Raw genomic sequence first — 19780 nt, 5'->3', positions numbered from 1 at the left:
CTAGGAAACCATTAAAAATGAGTATATGACCAAATATTGGGAGGAAAAAATCAGTACATTTCTGCTTTGTGATTTAGTCGATCAAGTTTCATGGGAAATGTGAAAATAGACTGAAATACTTCATTGTACATTGGGTTTATAATAACATGAAAGTGCACCATTATAGCACTGTGGGCTCACAACATCAATATGGTAGCTCTGGAGTAAGTTTAGCCATTTCTGTAAGAGTATGTATCTTGACTACGTAAATCCCTTACAAAGTGCTGCTAACACAGACGATGCAGACCAGCTCAGGCTTTGACAGAAGTGACATTTACAACGTTAAACGTTGATCTAAATATTCTTGGAGACTAGAGATTATTTGAAGGTTGAAATCTGGCTTATTTTTTAGCAGAGGTTGTAAACAATAACACTGAAGCACTAGACTCTGAGATGTAATGATATGGTCGTAAATGAGAGCAGAACAACTCACTGTGAACAACAGGATTTTATTTCAGTTAATGAATAAACTCCATATTTTCAAACAATAGTTGAGGGAAAGGTTTGTGTGAATTGACTCATGGACAGACGGCTCTAAGGTCCCACTTTGACGTAATAACACAGTGTCATGTTGGAAATGTGATGCAGGTTCAAAACAATTGTTTTTATTTAACGGGAATAAAACAAAAAAATAAACGACTTCAAAAAGTCCTAATCTAGGTCACAGTCATTAGTCCAACTGGGATAATATTGTAACATAGACTGAGGTTTTCAGAGGTTAGTGGTACATTTCTATCTTCAGTATCAATGAACTCAAATGACACGAGTCAGAGAGAAAACATCAGGACGTGGAAAAGAACTTAGATGAAGTTTACAAAAAATGAAAGTGCTGATGATGTTAAAGGAAAAAAAAGCCTATTTTCACAGGATTTTCTTTACATTTTACGTTGATGCATCAATGACTTTGAGCACGCGATCACTCTTTTACATCATATGAGTTCATTTCCTCTCCTGACGGGACATAATACCTGTTATAACAGGTAACGAGCGATTATGGCACAGTCATAAGATACAGTAAATGCTCAGTGACAAAATGTTTGTTCTAAGGCAAGTACACCTACGTTTGTAAAAAACACCCTCGTCCCAAACGACTAACAATCGTGACAAAAAGAGTCGCGTCGCTGCTGCGATAACATCGTCACGGGCTTTTTGAATCTAGCAGTGCTGTGATTCTACAGGAGATAATAAGTGTGGCTTCAGATTACAACGCAAGTGCCTCTGCTTTTATTTCTGTATTTATGTTTTTACAAACTCCCCTGAAACAAAGTGTACAATCAACTGATAAACAAACCAAACATTTTCATCACCAACTCTACTGCAAAAAAAAATACAAATAAATCCAAACAAGATGCATTTTCAGCTTTGGCACGAGCTGCTGTTCAATGGAAATTCTGCTGGGGTTTGTGTACTGATATTAGCATCTGTGTGTGTGTGTGTGTGTGTGTGTGTGTGTGTGTTCTTGTACTTGCACCATACTGAGGACCAGTGAGGGTTTTTAACCAACAAAGTGAGGTCATTTTTATGAAGTGAGGACATTTTGACCGTTCCTCACTTTGTTTTTATTGAAATCATTTCCTTAGGTTGCTATAACATGCTATACTCAATTTGTAAAAAAAAAAATTACAATTTTGGACGAAATAGTATAGTATGACGTTTTTGTCAAATTTTGAACCAACAATTTGGGGTAAAAAAAAAAATCTAATTTTGGACGACAGTGTAGTATGACGTTTTTGTCAAATTTTCGACCAAAAATTATAGAAAAAAAATAATAATCAAAAAAGTTTTCCAGTCCTTTTTGCTCTGGGGCTCCACCTGCAGACATTTTATGGTACTGCAACCAGTAGTTCTTTGTAGATCTCATTCATGAAGTAGATATTTGTAATTGTGTTGATTTATAAAGTGGAAATGCTTGTCCTCACTTTGTCAGCAAGTACAAGAACGTGTGTGTGTGTGTGTGTGTGTGTGTGTGTGTGTGTGTGTGTGTGTGTCTGCTCACCCGTTGAACCTGAGCTTTTCCCATTGAAGCCTAATATTCTGCAGATGTCTATGAGTCAATGGTTTGCTGTACATACGTATGGATGGACACGGTCATAAGTATTTCTCTCTCCATATAAACAGTGCTAATACAAACACACAATAAAACACGTCCTCTGCAAAGGTCCAAGACATTTTGGCATTTGTCTTTTTTTTAATGGCTTCTGGGTTTTTCGTCGTCATAAATGAGTAAATACAGAGCGTCCTTGAGCTCCTCGCTGTAGAGTCTGACGAGCCGTCGCTCGGCGTTCACCACACTGTGATGCTCGTGTTCAGCCGCTGTAAACGTCAGCAGAGCAGTGACAGCGCAGCAAATTGTGTGTTTTTGTCCGTCTCTGTTTGCGTGGGTTTGAAGTGTGTCCCACAGAGCTGCTGGTGAAGTGTGCAAAGACCTGTCCGTCTGACGGCATCATGTCAAACGTGGACATGGACACCGTGGTGGTGACGCTCTGCAGTGGACCACCATGTTTGTGTAGAGGCTGCTCTATGTGACAGGGACAGGTCGTACTGTCAGGGTGTTGTTTTTGAGTGGAATGGTGAGGACGACGCTTCCTCTGGGAAAGCTGAGAATGAGGAGGAGATGGCTTTCAGACGAGTATCAGACGGAAGCTCGGTGTGACTTTTTCTCCTTTTTCGCGGCGGCGTCTTCTCCGCCTCGACGATCACGGCCCGTTCTCGTTGTAGTGGAGGGACAGGGGGCGCTCACGCTGCACCGTAGGCATGTAGGGCCAGTTGTAGCTGGAGCCCGACAGCAGCATGTCGCGCAGCAGCGTCTCGATGGGCGTCTTACCCACCAGGCGCACGAAAAACAGCTGCTCGATGACCGGAGAGGAGACGATTCTCAGGGACGGCAGGCGGAGCAGGAGGCGGCCGAATCGGTTGGGTTGACTGGGATACTGGTTTCTGACGTACTCCTCCAGGGCACACTGAGATTTCTCCTGAATGCTCTCCACGTGGGCGACGTCTGATAGGCCCATAGCATCTGGAGGTCGAGAAGAGAGATAAGGATTTATAGTTTTACAGTGTGTTCATGAAAAATATTGGACACTTTGTCCTCATGCAGGCCTTGAAGTAACATCCAGAGAAGTTCAGGGTCAAACAGTCTGACTTGTATGTCTGTATTGGTGTTAAAGTGGACCTAGACCTGAAGTTCTGTTTTTTAGTGTGTATCTGCGTCATTACCTTGTTTATGAAGCCCTGAAGGTTCTAAACAAACAGTTCAGCCACTGCTGAGAACGCTGTGTTTTATTGTAATCTCGGGCTCAGAGAGATCTCTGAAAAAACCCGGTCCGGTTACGTAAACAGCGGTTCTCCTGAACAGCAGATCCTCCTGCTCCGGGCACTAGTCCGGGTACATCCTGTTGCGTACATTGAACCACAGAAGAAGGCTGGGGAACAGCGTCAGAAAAGAGGATTTCTATGGGCTCGTTTACAGCAACTAGGAGGTTTTTGAGCATAAAAACAAGTGAATGTATGTAAGTATTGCCTGAGAATATGGTCTTTTAGAGAGTACAACTGTCTCCAAGTCAGACATCAGAGCTGGTCGTGAAGCCAGAGTATCTAATAATACATGAAGTAAAATGTAAACATGTTGAGCATTAGTGGGACACTCTAGTGTTGCTAGAATCAGCACCAACAGCTATAGACCCAGTTACTATAAGACCCTCATGTGGAGGATAAAGTGGTAGAAGATGAGTGATTCCCTCTGGACCAACGGTCAAACCTTCTGTAACAGAACAGTGTTTCTGTGACAGTGACGTCTGAGAACACTTGTTTAAATCCTGCGCCTGATTCACACTCACCGGATGTGAAGAGCACGATGGACTTGAGACAGGAATATTCAGCTGTGTCGACCTGCAGAGCCTTCAGCTTCTCCACCTGCTCCTGGAAGACGCGGATGTGGTCCATGAAAGCCACCACGCGTTCTGCCGACATGGGCGAGGCGTGCAGGCCGGCTGCCGCCAGCAGGGGCGCCACATGCAGCGGCATCGAGCACTGGGCTGCATTCAGGACAAAGAGCTCGCTCCAGGACATGCGCAGCAGCGCCACCTAGGAGAGACGAGATACGTTAGCAGGCTATCTCAAAACATAACAACTGGATTCAAAGGTCGAGGAGGCAGGATTGTCTTCAGTGACAGACATCGACATTGAGAGCTTTTTAATATAAGCAGAGGTTTTCTCTCTTTTATTGATCACAGTCACACTTGGTATGAACATGAACCAAAGGGTCATTTGATGAGATGAGTCTCGATGTACAAAGACAAAAGATGAACAGTGAACACGCAGTAATCCAAGTCAGATTAGAGATGATCAAACTCAGTTTATTTAAAACTACATTTACTACAGAAACCTCTTTCTTAACTATTTATTTATTCACTGAGAGAAGAAGGAAACACGAGTAAGTTAGTTAGTTAGTTATTGAGTTAGTTACTTTATTAACGCAGTAAAACACCTCAACATCGATTCTGAACACAATCCAACGTCCTTTGTCGGTTTCAAAGGTCATAAACGTTACAAAGTAAGTGAAGATGATTTTGTGCGTCATAAAACTCCTCCTGACAGAAAAGGAAATAAATATCTGTGCAGGACAATGATGACATCAGCACTTTTCAGTGAACACTCAGGACTTTGGTTCAGTTCATAAGTTTTAAAGTTTTAAAGTTTTAAAGAAAGTGATCGATCACAGGCTGGAAAATGAAATACTAATAATATGAAATACTTTATTCATCCCAGAGGGGAAATTGTTTAAATAAATATATATTGAAATAAAGTGCGATTCAACAGGCGACCTAACATGATCTAATCTATGTTACTTTACTCATAGTTAATTACCACAACATTAATGTATTTGCATTGTTTTGTCTACTCTGGATATATTATTTATATATTGATAATATGGTAGCATGATATATTTCTCATGTATGTATATTAGTATTTATAGGCCAAGCAATTTTTTTATGCCATGAATATGGATTTGATATAAATATACATGAACGGTTGTTTCTTCCTTTACTGAATAATAAGTGAACACATCACTGGCCTCAGAAAATACACAGAAATGTAATCTAACCTGTTTGTAAATGAGGGAATTTACTTATTTGCTCCTGAGTTAAATTAGATGACATCTCGACATGGAAACTAAACCAACAGCCAGCAACTGTTTACATTAACTTAGCATAGCAAACTGGAAATAATGGAGAAACTGCTCGCCAGTATCATCTGGTTTGTTATGACTTCAGAGGTCTAATGTCTGTGTTCTTACACTGAGTTTGTTGTAGATATAACCTCAGAAAACCTGTTAGCTGAGCTTCACAGTTTACTCCAGCTTCATTCTCATAATCAGTCCACGTTCTGTTCTTTCTTTACAGCATCAGCTTGTTATTATTGACTTAATCAGATTGAATCAAATCTAAGTATTATTTATAAGTTTGCACGTTCAGTTCTGCTTATTGTACTTGAACAATTCATATTCATATTTCATATTTTTACCTGATCCATAAGCTGCAGATCAGGAAAGAAGGGGATGTTCTTTGCCCACTCCACAGCACTGAACAACAGCCTGGCTGCCAGTTCACAGATGTTCTCGATGCCCATCAGGTTGTTTCCCTGCATGCACTGGGCTCCGTAGCGAGACGTGGGATAGGGCTCAGCGCGCAGCAGCAGGGAGATGAAGCCGGACAGGTAAGGTTGGCTGTTGTACGGGTCAGTGCCGTTGGTCAGGTACTGACCCGGGCTGGTCTGAGAGTTGGATGTGCGTCCTCGTTGTACAGCTGAAAACCACAAGAGGAACAAAGATGAGAATTCAATCATGTGAAAAGATCACGTTATTACTTGAAAAACAGCTTAGTTGTTTTTTGACATACATTTTTATTCTTTTTTAATTTTTTCATCAGCATCTGTAATGTCTTCCTGTCACATGTGCCTTTGCTTTGAGGCCACATTACACTTCTACAACTGCGTAACCACGGAGACGCCGCCAGCCTTCATAGCTCTCCGTCATTGTGACGGATACACACTGCAATTTCCCTCCCGATCAGTAGGGGTCGCTACGCAAAGTTGTTGTGCTTCTGGCTACAGTGAACAATGGCGTCCGAGAGAGAAAGACTGTTGTTGTTGTTGTTGTTGTTGCAGCTGAATAACATTGAAACACAGATACTTTTAATATTGATACTTGGATACTTTCTTATTGGACCGATGAGGGACTAACCCACTTCAGGTACTTCTGAATGTCGGCTGGCAAATTTGATGAACTTCTACGCCGTGTGCTAACTCATATTAATCACCAGGACACCCAGCGGATGCCTCTTGATGCCGCCCAGAGACTAACTGAAGACCAATCACAGTCCTTGCCGCCTTCGTTGTCCCTTGACGGACACTTACTCTCAGGAGTATAAGTTGGGCTTTAGTCCTCCTAAACCTGATTTACATCCAAATCTCCTCAGCGTACACAGAGACAGCTAAAAGCCTGCAGTAGAAACATAAAGATAAGGGTGTAAGAGGGCAAGAGAGTGTATGAAGGGCGACATCCTTCTGCCTCTTAAACATGTCAGCGCTCTTCTTTCAGTGGAGGGAAGAGGCTGAAAGTGTCCGTGCCGAGGTCACGACGAGCAGCAGCTGGTAAAGACATCACGCCTCTTCACACCTATGCGTATATGTACAGTATGTTATGCACCAGCAGACACTTAAATACATACGCTAAGGTTACGTCTCACTCCCTATCACCCCTACCCCCCCCCCCCCCCACCGACACAGCCCCTCCCCCCCCCCTCCCCAACAGCAAATGGCTTCAGCCCGAGGCAGAAAAAAGAGAGAGCACACAGAGGTCAAGCACTCACACACTCACACACATTTGCAGGCGTGTGTGGAGTGATGATGATGATGATGATGCTCAGAGGCCCATTTGGAAAACACCTGTTCAGTCATCCCCCCCCCCCCCACTGTCTGACTAATAACTCCATCTACTGTTACACAGAGAGAGAGAGAGAGAGAGAGAGAGAGAGAGAGAGAGAGAGAGAGAGAGAGAGAGGTGTCACACCTTTACAAAGAGCTGATGTTGTGGTGCAGAACAACAACACAACTGGAACACAACGCAACTCCTGTTGCTGTGGATCGCTTATTTATAAAGTCAAATAATTCATTAAAAATACACGGAAACTGTGATGATAAAAGGGTGAAGTGGTAAGAGATGGTGAGGAATCGGAGAGCGAGAGTGGATCAAAGAGTCAGGCATTAGAGCCGGAGTTCAGTTTCCTCCATGTTGCTTCTTTCACACTGAGGTTAGCAGGTATATCTCTGGGATTTTGAACCTGGGCTTAAAAAGATGTGATTGTGATGCCACAACCCTATAACCCTAACCCAACCCTACCCTGGTTTGGATTGTGCCGGTAACGGCTAACCCTACCCAGGGACTTCTGATTTTATGGTTATATACCCTAACCCATGTCACTTTGACACTAACCCTAACCCTCAGTCTAGTTGGAATGCCTAATCCTACCCTAGTTTGGATAATGGTTCTGACGGTTAACACTACCCTTGGATTTGTGGTCATTGGTTTATATACCTTACCCATGAATGCATAACCCTAAACCTACACTCAGTCTTTTAAATGACAGCTTTATTGGCCGGTGGTTTTTGAATTCGATTTTTGGACTTGGGGTTTAGAATTAGATTTTAGTTCCTAGGGTTGTTTGTTTCCTTTGTCTTCTTGGTTATTTCTTCTTTCTTGGAGGGGGGAGTAACGTTGTTTAACTCTCAAACCTAACCCACATGGATTGATGCTAACAAAAGCCACCAGCGTTTTCCTGACCAGGTTTATCTTTGAGTGTAGCCTGAGACTCCAGATCATGAGTATTGGTTTACAAGAAGAGACAGGTGGAGGCAGGAGGTGCAAAGAAAAGGGGGAGAGGAGGCGTTTGGAAAATGCTTTTAACTCTGCATCACCTGTCACCTCAGCACAGCAGCTGTGTCAATTGAATGCACCGTGGCACGTCTGCAGAAGCAGAGGTCAAATCACTCAGGAGCATTATAAAAATACCTTTAATTTTAGCTCTGTGTGGAGAAGAAGAAGAAGAAGGAAAAAAAAGACTTCTGCACAAAAGGTGTTGACCTCAGACGATTAGTTTTCTTTGTGAACTTGTGTCAACACGTGTTCTCAGAGAAGAATGTGGTCTCCTTAGGCAAACAGTCTGACATGGAGCTGAGGTATGAAGAGGTGTAGCCTGTCACAGTGAGGCCGGTCACTGATTCTCCAGCAGCTCCTGTCTGTCGTCAGATTAACCACACGTGTCTGTCTTTGCTGGATTATACTGACAAAAGGGAAATAATTCAGCTTTCTGAGGGTGAAAGTCGTCCAAGAGCGAAGAGCTGACGTTTCTGCAAAGATCAGCGTTGACTTCAGGTGTTTGGATGATTCATCAGACAACGTATTCATATCTAACTGTCACTTGATCCAAAACTATTACAAATCACTGTTGTGACAACATGGTTGTTAAAGGGATAAGTCAGGTTTATCGAAGCATTGACTTACAAACGTCATACTTTTAACCGTTAGAATAAGTTATGTTTGCACACAGCGCCATAGCCCTCGACCCATCAGAGGATTTGAACCAGCAACTCTCTGGTTACAAGTCCTTTCACTGAAGCTTATATAACTCCTCATTCTTCCACACCAAAGTCCATACAGAGAACTGAAGTGAATCCAATGGAAGGATTTTCTAACGTCTGTGAGCTGTGAAGCAGCAGTGGATCAATAACAAACTGTGGATTTCCCTCCATGGACTTTGTTGTGGGAGATAAATGGTTAACAAAGCAACACAAACTTCACTTTCCAGTTGGGGTTTGGGTTAAAACATACACCTAAAATAGAATAGACTTCAGCTGGTTCTACATTTTATTACATGAGCCTTTTCCAACGTTGTTGAAACCTTGTTTGCCTTGTTTTCAAAAAACCTGAACTATCACTTTAGGTCTGACTGAGTAAACACAAACGATGCTGCTTTAGCTTTAGAGTGAGTCGTCTTTCAACTACAAGTTCATGTAGAGTTAATCTACATGTCAGTGAGTCGTGTCCTCACTGAATATGAACAATGTCTGCTCACACACTTAGTGATGAGCCAATAAATACTCAGCATCAGTACGAGTCTGATACTGATCTAAATAACTGGATCAGATATTGGACAGATGAAAAACGTACATATTGCATTACATTTATACCTGTATCACATTCTTCACTAAGTAAAGACTCATAGTTGAAAAGTCTAAAGTGATCTATAACGTATAACTCCTGTAGAGTGAAGCAGCTTTGAGTGATCGTCAAGATTAAAAAGTGTTATTTAAATACAGACTATTTACCATGTGATGAATAATCAATGCTCGTCTTATAATAGTTTATCATTAATTAAATAATATTAGAAATAGATGATGATCGTAGCCCCTCCCCCTCGGTCATGATGAGTTTTCTGGGATTGGCTGCAGCATCAGCCCTGTGATCCTCATGTGGACGATACAGTGATAGACCATGAATAAATGAATAAATCTCAGAGCTCCTGCTAAAACACAGTCTCCCGACATCGTCCTTTGTCTCACTTTCATGTCACATATATTCGATGCTGAGGGACATTTGAAATGTGTCACAGATTCTTCCCCGAGCGTCTGAATGTAAGTCTGAGCTCTTCTGTGACCCAGAAGTGTCACAGTGTCCACGTTAAACATCCTCCACGAGGGTGAACCACCGGCACATTTCACATTTCACATTCCACATTCCACCACGTGGAAACCTGCTGCTGATTTGAGAATTCACAGCTATTAATCTGCTCTTATATTGATTAACGGATAATCCCACAGATGGTGGCACATGCACTTGATCCTCTTGACTTTTCAAAAGCCTCGTTCACTGTGGGTCACTCGTGGCTGAGAGGCTGAACACTTGAGTTTGTCTGAATCAGACACATTCGCTCACAGGGTTTTTACTTTACTCGCCCACAGCTGACGAGAGAGAGAGAGAGAGAGAGAGAGAGAGAGAGAGAGAGAGAGAGAGAGAGAGAGAGAGAGAGAGAGAGAGAGAGAGAAGGCTGATTATGGAAAGAGACTAATGCAGACGAGAGTAAAGACAGATCTGTTTGTAAGACGACAGACGAGGATAAAGCAGAAGAGACAGAGACGATGGCAGAGAAACAGACGCCTGAGGATAAAAACAAAAAGGAAACCAAGGTCAGAGAGAATGAAGGAGGATGATGATGATGATGATGATGAAGGGAGAATAAAGTCTGGTTTGGGTGTCGACCATAATCTGTTTCAAGCCTCTTCATTTGACCACTGTGGATAACAGCTTAATGTAATTGACTGAGCTTATCATTAGATATTGAGATGTGATTAAACAACCATTTTTATTATTATCTAATTCTATTATATATTATTTATAATTTTTATTATTATGATTCCAAACCAAAGGTAGTAAAAAAAATGCTATATATAGATATATACATATGTATATTTGAAAAATGTAGATGATATTGTAACCCAATTTATGGAATGGTTCACCACTTCTCATTAGGCATCATTTGCTTGTGTTTATTATAATAATTATTATCATTTGTAGCATTATTATTATTGATAATAATGTTATTAATAATAGTAATAATAGTAGAATTGTCATCAATATTAAATTGAATTGATATAAATATACATTTTATTTTTTATGTAAAGTACCTTGAGATAATGTACGGTATGTTATGGATTAGTGCTATAGAAATAAACTGTAATTTAATGTGATATTGTTTGTATAACTGACATTATGATCGTATCACAGTCATGTGACAGATGTTATTACTCTCCTGACTGACCTTAATAAAACTGCTCTACATCTGCTCAGCGTCTCCCTCTCTTTTGTTCTCTCGTTCAAATCAAAATCATTTTTAATATCGTTTCACTTCAGTTTCCCAGTTTTCCCCAAATCTCTTTTTCGACCCCCGGTGTGAAGTTAGGACATGAAACGAGGACACGAGAGCGAGAGGAAGAGCAGCAACACGGACGCTAACAAAGGCACCGAGAGACAGTTTCAGCTCAGACTTTTCAAAAAGCAACTTCAGCAAACGGCAGCTGGCAAAGAGCACGGTTCACTGGCTGCATGGCCTGGATTAGCCTGTGGGTCAGGCTGTTAGTGGAATTACAGCAGATAAATACAATTAAGGCCTATCAACATTTGGACTGAAAGGTCACTCTGCTGGGACAACACACACACACACACACACACACACACATTATACATTCAGATCAGTCCAAGGGTTGAGTTTAATACGGAGATTTTATAATTCTAAAGCTTCTGTCACAGAGACGGACCAATCATAACATTACCCTGAGTGAACCTATGTCTCTGTGTCGTACAGTGTTACTGTAGAGTGTGTGTGTGTGTGTGTGTGTGTGTGTGTGTGTCAGGTATTACTCATGCTGTGGGAACCTAAATCTGTTTACACACTCACATCATGGGGACACAAATCACATCCCCATCATGTATATGATTACATTTGAAGATGAAGACATGTTGTATGTAGGTTGTGGTTAGGTTGTGGTTAGGTTGTGGTTGGGCCAGTCGTTAGAGATGTTAGTGGAGGGTTAAGGTTCAAGTCGATCTCCATGAAATCAATATAAGTCAATGTCACAGAAACCAGACTCTCTCTTTCTGTTTGTGTTTGTTTCTCACACAGATGCTAAGCTAACCACACACACACTGACATAAATACTGAATACATGCTAAATCTACAGTTTATAATATTCTGCTGCTGCACTCTGTGATCCAGCCTCAGTGTGTGTGTGTGTGTGTGTGTGTGTGTGTGTGTGTGTGCGCGCGATGTGACACCGTGCCCGTAGTTTTATTTTGGCCCTGAACTTTGACCTTTGACCTGCAGGTCACTGGTCTGCAGCAGATAGGAGCAGAGATCAGCTAATGTGTAAACCAGGAGAGAGTCAGCGATAAAGAGAGAGAGAGACAAACACTGATAATATGTGGCTGAGAGAAGAATGGTTAGCTTAGCTTAGCTTAGCTTAGCTTAGCTCAAGATAAATAAAGCCGTCGTCCTGTTGACTTTCTGCTGTTTTTGGAATTAGCTTGATATGTAAATATGAGCAAATGTGAATGAGTTCATTGTTCTGTGGTGACACTGATTGACTGATGCTTCTCAAACTGTGGTGCGTGGACCTCTGATGGTACACTGATCAGAAACACTCTGTTTACTGTTTAAACCAGAGTTTACCAGGATTTTATTTACACCACAGTGTTTTAATGTTGGTCATAATGATGTCACTGAGAGAGCAAGATGTTTTCCTGGGTACTTTTCCACCATTACACTATTGTAGTAATAATACTATTATAATAATATGATTATTACTTTAGCTCTACTGAACAGAAGAGCAACAACAGAACACATCTGGTGTGACTGGAACAAAACTATTATATAGTAGGAGAACAAACACACACACATAGATGTGACACTTCCTGAATTAATTAGTTATCCAAATTCAGCCCATTCACTGTAAACTCACACTATCCTTATTTACATTTCCTCTATTTATTTAACGCACAACGACAGGAAGAGGTTTTCTGAGACTGTTGGTTTTAAAGGTTTCTACATTTCTACAGTTGAAAGACGACTCTTTCAGTCATTTACACAACAGTCAGTCACACAACAGTTGAAGCTTCATATGGGTTTTGCCAATGGAAACAATGGCAGATGCAAGAGGATCAAACTCTCAACCTTCTTATAATAAGACGACCGACTCTAACACCTGAACATTGTTGATTCCCAGACTCAGTTTTGACATAAACTATAAAGGCAAAGTTTGTTGCTGCATGTATATTGTGAATACTTGCTAAAAGGCCACAGATGTGCACATGATGTCCAGTGACTGAGGCAGAAATCTCCTGACAGTGACGACTGAACCCTGAGTCTGTGCTGTGACCATGTGTCATCACAACGACAAACAGGTCGAGCTGCTTCATGTGACGCACACAACAGTCCAGTCGTCACTGACAAAGACTGAAGGCACAGAAAAGAAGGTCACGACGTCTCACTGTGGTGATGAAGTCGCTCATAAAGTGAAGAATATCATGAAAAACCATGAAACAAAGCAGACTTGTGTGCCTGTGTGCGTGCGTGTGTGTGTGTGTGTAATATAACTGACTGATATCAGTGTGATGACGTCTTCACTGCAGCACGTTCATGTGTTTGATTTGAGCTAAATGACAGCAATGACAAAGTGTTTCACTGTTAAATAAGGAAGTGGTTTAGGGGTTAAACTCTGACCACATGTCAACATTGTTTTGGAAACAAACAAACAAAAAAATCATCTGAGCTTAAACTCAGAATTATCTTGTTAAAGGGAAAAATCTGAATGACTGTATTAAAATGTGAATTCTGATCTTAATGTCGATATAATAGAGGACACAATTCTGGATTTACGTTAGAATTCTGACTTTCTGTTTTAATGACAGAATTAGGACTAAACTCAGACTTATATTAACTTATATTAACTTAAATATGAACACGAGCTCCTGATCCTGTTGCACAGCATACGTATGGATTAGTCATTACACACGGACGCTCCGTCAGGCTTTAGTGAACCCAGACCTCTGTTTACTCACTGATGGTTTACACATTTGGACTTTGACTTGAGCCTGAGTCTGTGATTAATGTTTGAGTTTAGCTTGACCTACATTAGCCTGTGCTGTGAGTGTAATGTGGGTCAAAGGAGGCAGCAGCTCTCACAGTGTCGTCTGAACACAGCAACAACCGCTGATCCCTGTGCTTTAAATGACTCTTCACTATCACCACACACATGCTAACGCTGTGTGTGTGTGTGTCTGCACACAGCTGCTCATATGTGTGTGTGTGTGTTAAACTACAGTTAGCCACGTTAGCTCACTGTCACAGACTCTTCAACTGAAGCTTGGGTCACTTTTTAAATCAGACATTTTTCACGACAGCACTCAGGAGTTATTGATCCACTGCTGCATCATCACTCACTTCAAATGTCTTATTTAGTGACATCAGTGTTTGAGTCATTTGTTCTTAGTGACACAAACGTGTCCCTGCAAGATAAAAATCATTCTTTGGTGTTTGGAGAGTGAGCACTTTACAAACCTGAGTGTCCACATGTGTGTGTGTGTGTGTGTGTGTGTGTGTGTGTGTGTACCTCACAGCACCACACATGAAGAAATCCTGACTATATCAGTAACTACAGCACAGTGCAGCGAACACCAGAAACAGGCTGATTCTCATTCAAGCAGAACTTCTGAGCTTCTTCTCCTGCTGAGACAATGACTCAGGGGTTTTTAGAGGGTTTGATTCCCACTGAGTCAGCACAGAAATAAGAGTCTCCAGCTAAAAATGATATGATGTTATAGAGAAAGAGGCTGAAACATCTGTGAGGGAGCGGAGAAAGAAAGAGAAAACACAAAACACCTGATGCAGCTAAATGTTAACGTATCAGTGATTTTAAATTCTAACGTCCATGAGATCAGTCTGAATATTTGTAATCACAACAATGTTATTTCAATATGTAAAATTAGATTCAACTGGACATTTTAGTGTTTCAGTCACTTTATATCAGTGGAAAATGGAAATAAAAATCATTCATAAATAGATGCATCTTTTTTTTTCATTTGGATCATAACTGAGCGCTAACATTAAAGGCCTCATGTGAACCTGTTGAATATTAAAATGGAAAAATGACTTATGTATGAGCTGAGAGGGAAATGATCAGGGCTGTTTGCTTTGTACAAGGAAACAGCTGAGGATAAATGAAGCCTAGATGTGAGGATAAATGAAGCCTAGATGTGAGGATTTCAGTCATGACAAAATACGATCAAATACATTTTATTGCACACTTGAGCTCATGCTTTTGTAATAATAATAATAATAATAATAATAATGATAATAATAATAATGACAGTATTTTGAGCTGCTTCTCATTTATCCTCCATTCTATAATATTTGTGTGTCCTGTTGTTGTTGATGTGAACATTAACGTTTAGTCTGTGATTCACACAAAAATCTCCTAAATGCTGATGAATAGAATCCGATGACAAAGAGGATTTAAGTGCTGTTTAATCCCACTGACCTCGAATGCACCACAGAGATCAGTTTAAATTGAGCTGCATCACAATGACTGACTTTTTATGTTTGTAGAAATCAGCTAAATATACATTTAAAATATAATCTCTTCAAAGATTTTTTCTTTCTTGATCTTGAGTTAAATGAACATGTTATATTATATATATATATATATAATTTATACACAACATTAATAATAACATGACAGGAATAATTACTGAGGCTCAAACCTCATGAATACAGAGCAAAAGATTGAATAAAAATAGGTTTATTTTTATAATTCATGATTATTGTATATTTTTTTTCACATATTTTAAACTCTGAATGTCTTTTTTTGTTTGTTTTTTTCGGCACGAGGAGAGGTGTTGTGCTGTAAACACGCTGCGCGAGACATGAGGCACACACACACACACACACACACACACACACACACACACACACACACACACACACACACACACACACACACACACACACACACAGGGACCCAACCATCTCATCATGACCATCATCTCTGACTACATTTACGCACGGACTCCTCGAGGAGGCATTTGTCCTTCAACAACCTGCCAAAGTGTCCTTGAGCAAGGCAGCTCCGTGTGTCCTCTGAGAGGGGAAATATAAAACTGGTATATTCATGAATAACTTTGACTTTTAAGAGAAACTTAAGGACAAAATGCACCTTCTCACCCACACGACTGTCAATCACACGAGTGTGTTCTGGTATGTGTGACCTCTTTAGGACTTTTTCAGGATCAGTAATCCTCATGGAGACCAAAACCTGGTCCCAAACGAGGCCTCATTTATTTTCTGAGGAACTGGATGAATTCAGGTTAAATGTAAGGTCAGGCCTTAAGTGGTTCAGGTTAAGAGTAATGATGAAGCCATGGAGGTGTCTGTGCTGTGGAGCCGTGTGCGCAACGCTCATCACTGCGCTGCCACTGCTACTCTTTTGGCACGAAGTGACCCGTTGTTAATCCAACACAGCACAACAAAATGTAGCGGCATCCTCTTCTCGCAGCTCCGGGTGTCGACGAGCAAACAGCTTCATTAAAGCCCGCGGACAAAGGAGGGATTTGACAGGAAGCAGCAGCAGCAGCAGCAGCAACAGCAGCAGCAGAGGATAATGTTTCAGACTCGGTTAAAACAGTGTGAGAGGAGCAGTGAGCGCTCACAGGTGGTGGCTCAGTGTTTACACACAACAACAGACTGCGCTAAAACAGCAGGCTGCACTAACGTGGCGCGTATTTTACGCACAAACTCTCTCTCTCTTAAATTGTGACACGTGAGAGGAACGTTTGGTAAAATACTTCAAGTTTAACAAAAACGCGTTTAAATCCAAACATTAACAACACTTTCTTCACAGATGAAGGGAATTATTCGCCTTATTTGAAGTGATTTGTTCAAGAATTGAAGTAAAGCTGCGATGACATTAGTGTGGTGACTTAAAGGCGCGTTACGCTTAATCATCAACAACTTTACGCACAGAGTGGCTTTGTAAACACGTGCCAAAGAATAACACACACACACACACACACAGAGAACATGACCGGCCTTACCTTCCCTCCTCATGCCCACTTTGAGGCACTTCTTCAGCCTGCAGTACTGACACTGGTTCCGGTGGTGCTGGTCGATGGGACAGTCCCGGTTCCCCCGGCAGGTGTAGGTCAGGTTCCGTCTCACCGAGCGCTTGAAGAAGCTTTTGCATCCCTCGCAGGTGAACTGACCGTAGTGCTTCCCGCTGGACTTGTCCCCGCACACCATGCAGTCCACGTTGGGGATCTTGTCCCCAGAAAGTGCGTCGTTCCCCGGCGTGGAGCCGTTGGGTGTCCCCGGTGCCCCGCCAGGCTCCTGACCGCAAATCTGGAGCTGAGAGCCCGGATCTGCAGAAATGTTCTCTGGCCACTGGTTTACTACCATTGCCATGCTCTACACAAACACTGTGGATCTGTGTTTAAATCACAGACGGAGAAATGAGCGATAAGAGATCCGTCCTGACGTCTTTGGTGGAATTTCGTTTTTTATTCAAAAAGAGGAAGGGAGAAAGAGGCGCTCCCCACTTCCTCCACAGGTCAGATTATGTCTTTAAACACTTGGTCGATATTACTCTGGATTATCAGAGGAGCATGAAGGTGTCACCATGGCGCGCGCAGCAGAGCAGTTCCCGGTCCTCGTGCGTAAATCCATAAACACGTTGTTCTCCACTGAGTCGAGTCTTGGTGGGAAATTCAGTCCAAAAAAGTCAGTGATAAACAACGACAATACAAACAACACACCGGTGTGTGTGTGTGTGTGTGTGTGTGTGTGGACTCACTCACTCTGGACTCACTCTCTTTAACACGGACCACATTTCCTTTGGTTCCCGGTGAAGAAGGAGCCGCTCTGACCGTTTACAGCGTCGGTGTGAGTGTGAGTGTGAGTCCCGGTGTCAGAGTCACTTCATCCGAACATCGTCACTGCTGATCTGACTCTGGACGATCTGACTCCACTGTCCCGGGGTTTGTCTGCGCGTCAGAGCTGAGCTTTGGTGTGTGTGTGCGCGCGCGTGTGTGTGTGTGTGTGTTGGGGGGGTGTCACTAACAGGCTGATACCTCACACCGCTGAACCCCCCCCCCTCTACCCCCCCCCCCCCCTCCTCCGGTGCTCCATATAAGGTCACCACTGCCAAATTAGGTCATAGCCCGCGCCCTCCCCCCGCCCTCTGCGGGAGAGATGAGGGATGAAGGGCGGCTCCTGATTGGCTCTGAGAGTCTGGTCGACGACAATAATAATAATAATAATAAAAAAGAGTAAAGAGCTTTCTGATTGGACGGCAGCTCGATGAGGACGAGGATGATTGACAGGAGCTGTTGTTGTGACGCAAGTTTACTTCAGTGGGTAAAACAAATAGAATAAAATCACTGTGGAATAAACATTAAAAAATAAATTATATCTATCTATCATATATATACTGCAGGTAAACACACATCACACATGTATACTATGTGTATGTATATTATACATGTGTAATATGTGTATTATACATGTGTAATAAAATCAAACCATTTACTCCAGTTCTCATGGATTAAATTATTTATTCAGCTTTTTTACACAAAGGTAAAATTCTGGTTTTGAGTATAAATGTGGATCTTTGTCATAAAGAGGGAATTAATTTGGAGACTTTACTGTGAAATTTGCGTATAACAAAAAAAATAAAATAAATCATTATAATTATATATCTTATATGTGTGTGTGTATGTGTAAAACTAGGAGATGAGACAGAGAAAACAAAATTTAACATGAATAATGTAACTATTATAATAATAATAATACTATTATTATTATTATTATAATACTATATACAGCAACACAGACAGTAAATATCATGTATGATAAATACTTCATAAATGACTGAGCTGTTGGTTTTGTCCGTCCCTAACGTCAGTGTTTTGGTTTGTTCCACAGTCTTCTCTAAAGGACAAAGTTCACATTTGACGAACCGAACTTTTCCTGATCACTCTCAGCTCAGATGTCCACGTGCACACGTGTGTTTCCAGCACAAATGCAGCAGCAGTTTTTTTTAGAATGAGTTCAAACAAACATAAACAAGATCAACGAAAACAACAGAAGGTAAAAAACAGTCGTGTTTTTGCAGCCGTGGAAGTGTTTGTCTCTGTTGGTGCAGAGTTTACGCGCAGAAAACAGCGGGAAACTGAGCATTTAACCAGATATGAACTCTTCTTCATTTGTCACGTGGACGTCATTTAAATAAAAAATAAACAAAACTAATCCAGTGTGTGTGTGTGATGTGTTACAGAGTCAATGTAGATCATCAGCTTTATAATAAACTGTTTCAGGTAAATATCACTTTATTTTTAAATAAATAAAAGGAGATTTACGGGGTTTTACATAATATAATATACACGTAATACAAGCTGTATTCTCCAATTAAACACAAATACTATTACTACTACTACTAATAATAATAATAGTAATAATTGTATTGCTAAATGTCTGTATGTATATATTAACAAAATACATAAACAGCTAAATAAAGGAATGCAATTTTAGAACTAAAGTGTATATTTAAGGAAAGATCGCGATCTTTCAGGTCATTTACATAATCCCATATTCACTGTAAATTCCCAAACTCCCGCTTTTCCCTTAAAAACGTTTTAAAAAGAGCACAAAGAGCTCAGTAAACTGTGAGTGCAGCAGCGCCAGGGGCCTCGGGGGCCTCAGGGGCCTCAGGGGCCGCAGGGCCTCACATTTGGCCCCGTGCTCCGCTTAATTGCTGTCATATGTAACCTTACCTGTCTCTCAATTAGCCTCGTGACTCGCTATTAGGAGATTCCACGAGCTGGAAGGCCAAGTGACCACCTCAGGGTGTGTGTGTGTGTGTGTGTGTGTGTGTGTGTGTGTGTGTGTGTGTGTGTGTGTGTGTGTGTAATTATAGAGTAATTCTATACAGCCTGCACAGAGGGTTTCATTAAATGAGGATCAACCTGAGGATTAGTCATGTTAGTGATGTCCTCTCATCAGGAGACAGCGCTGACATCTACTGTATATAAAGTTTATAATGTGCTGTTAAACACTTACAACTGGATAGAATGTAACTTAAT

The 19780-nt window shown here is 41.4% G+C and overlaps 1 protein-coding gene across 5 annotated transcripts; it reads right to left on the bottom strand.

Moving 5' to 3' along the window:
• Nucleotides 1-2401: 2401 nt before the first annotated feature.
• Nucleotides 2402-17299, bottom strand: nr2f5 (nuclear receptor subfamily 2, group F, member 5). Of its 5 annotated transcripts, none has more exons than XM_083907408.1 (4): nucleotides 16685-17299; nucleotides 5563-5843; nucleotides 3876-4122; nucleotides 2402-3055 (listed from the first exon to the last, which is right to left on the bottom strand). In XM_083907408.1, exons 1-4 carry the CDS (start codon nucleotides 17103-17105, stop codon nucleotides 2736-2738), a joined length of 1269 nt encoding a protein of 422 aa, XP_083763534.1. In that variant the 5' UTR covers nucleotides 17106-17299; the 3' UTR covers nucleotides 2402-2735. The 5 variants fall into 5 exon arrangements, with proteins under 5 accessions (XP_083763534.1, XP_083763535.1, XP_083763536.1 ...); XM_083907409.1 differs by having other exon boundaries at nucleotides 16706-17299; XM_083907410.1 differs by having other exon boundaries at nucleotides 16718-17299.
• Nucleotides 17300-19780: the final 2481 nt, after the last annotated feature.

Source organism: Microchirus variegatus (genome assembly GCF_963457635.1).
Source record: "Microchirus variegatus genome assembly, chromosome: 20".
Taxonomy (NCBI): domain Eukaryota; kingdom Metazoa; phylum Chordata; class Actinopteri; order Pleuronectiformes; family Soleidae; genus Microchirus; species Microchirus variegatus.
Note: the sequence above shows the minus strand (reverse complement) of the source record. Positions and strands in the feature narration are given on the sequence as shown.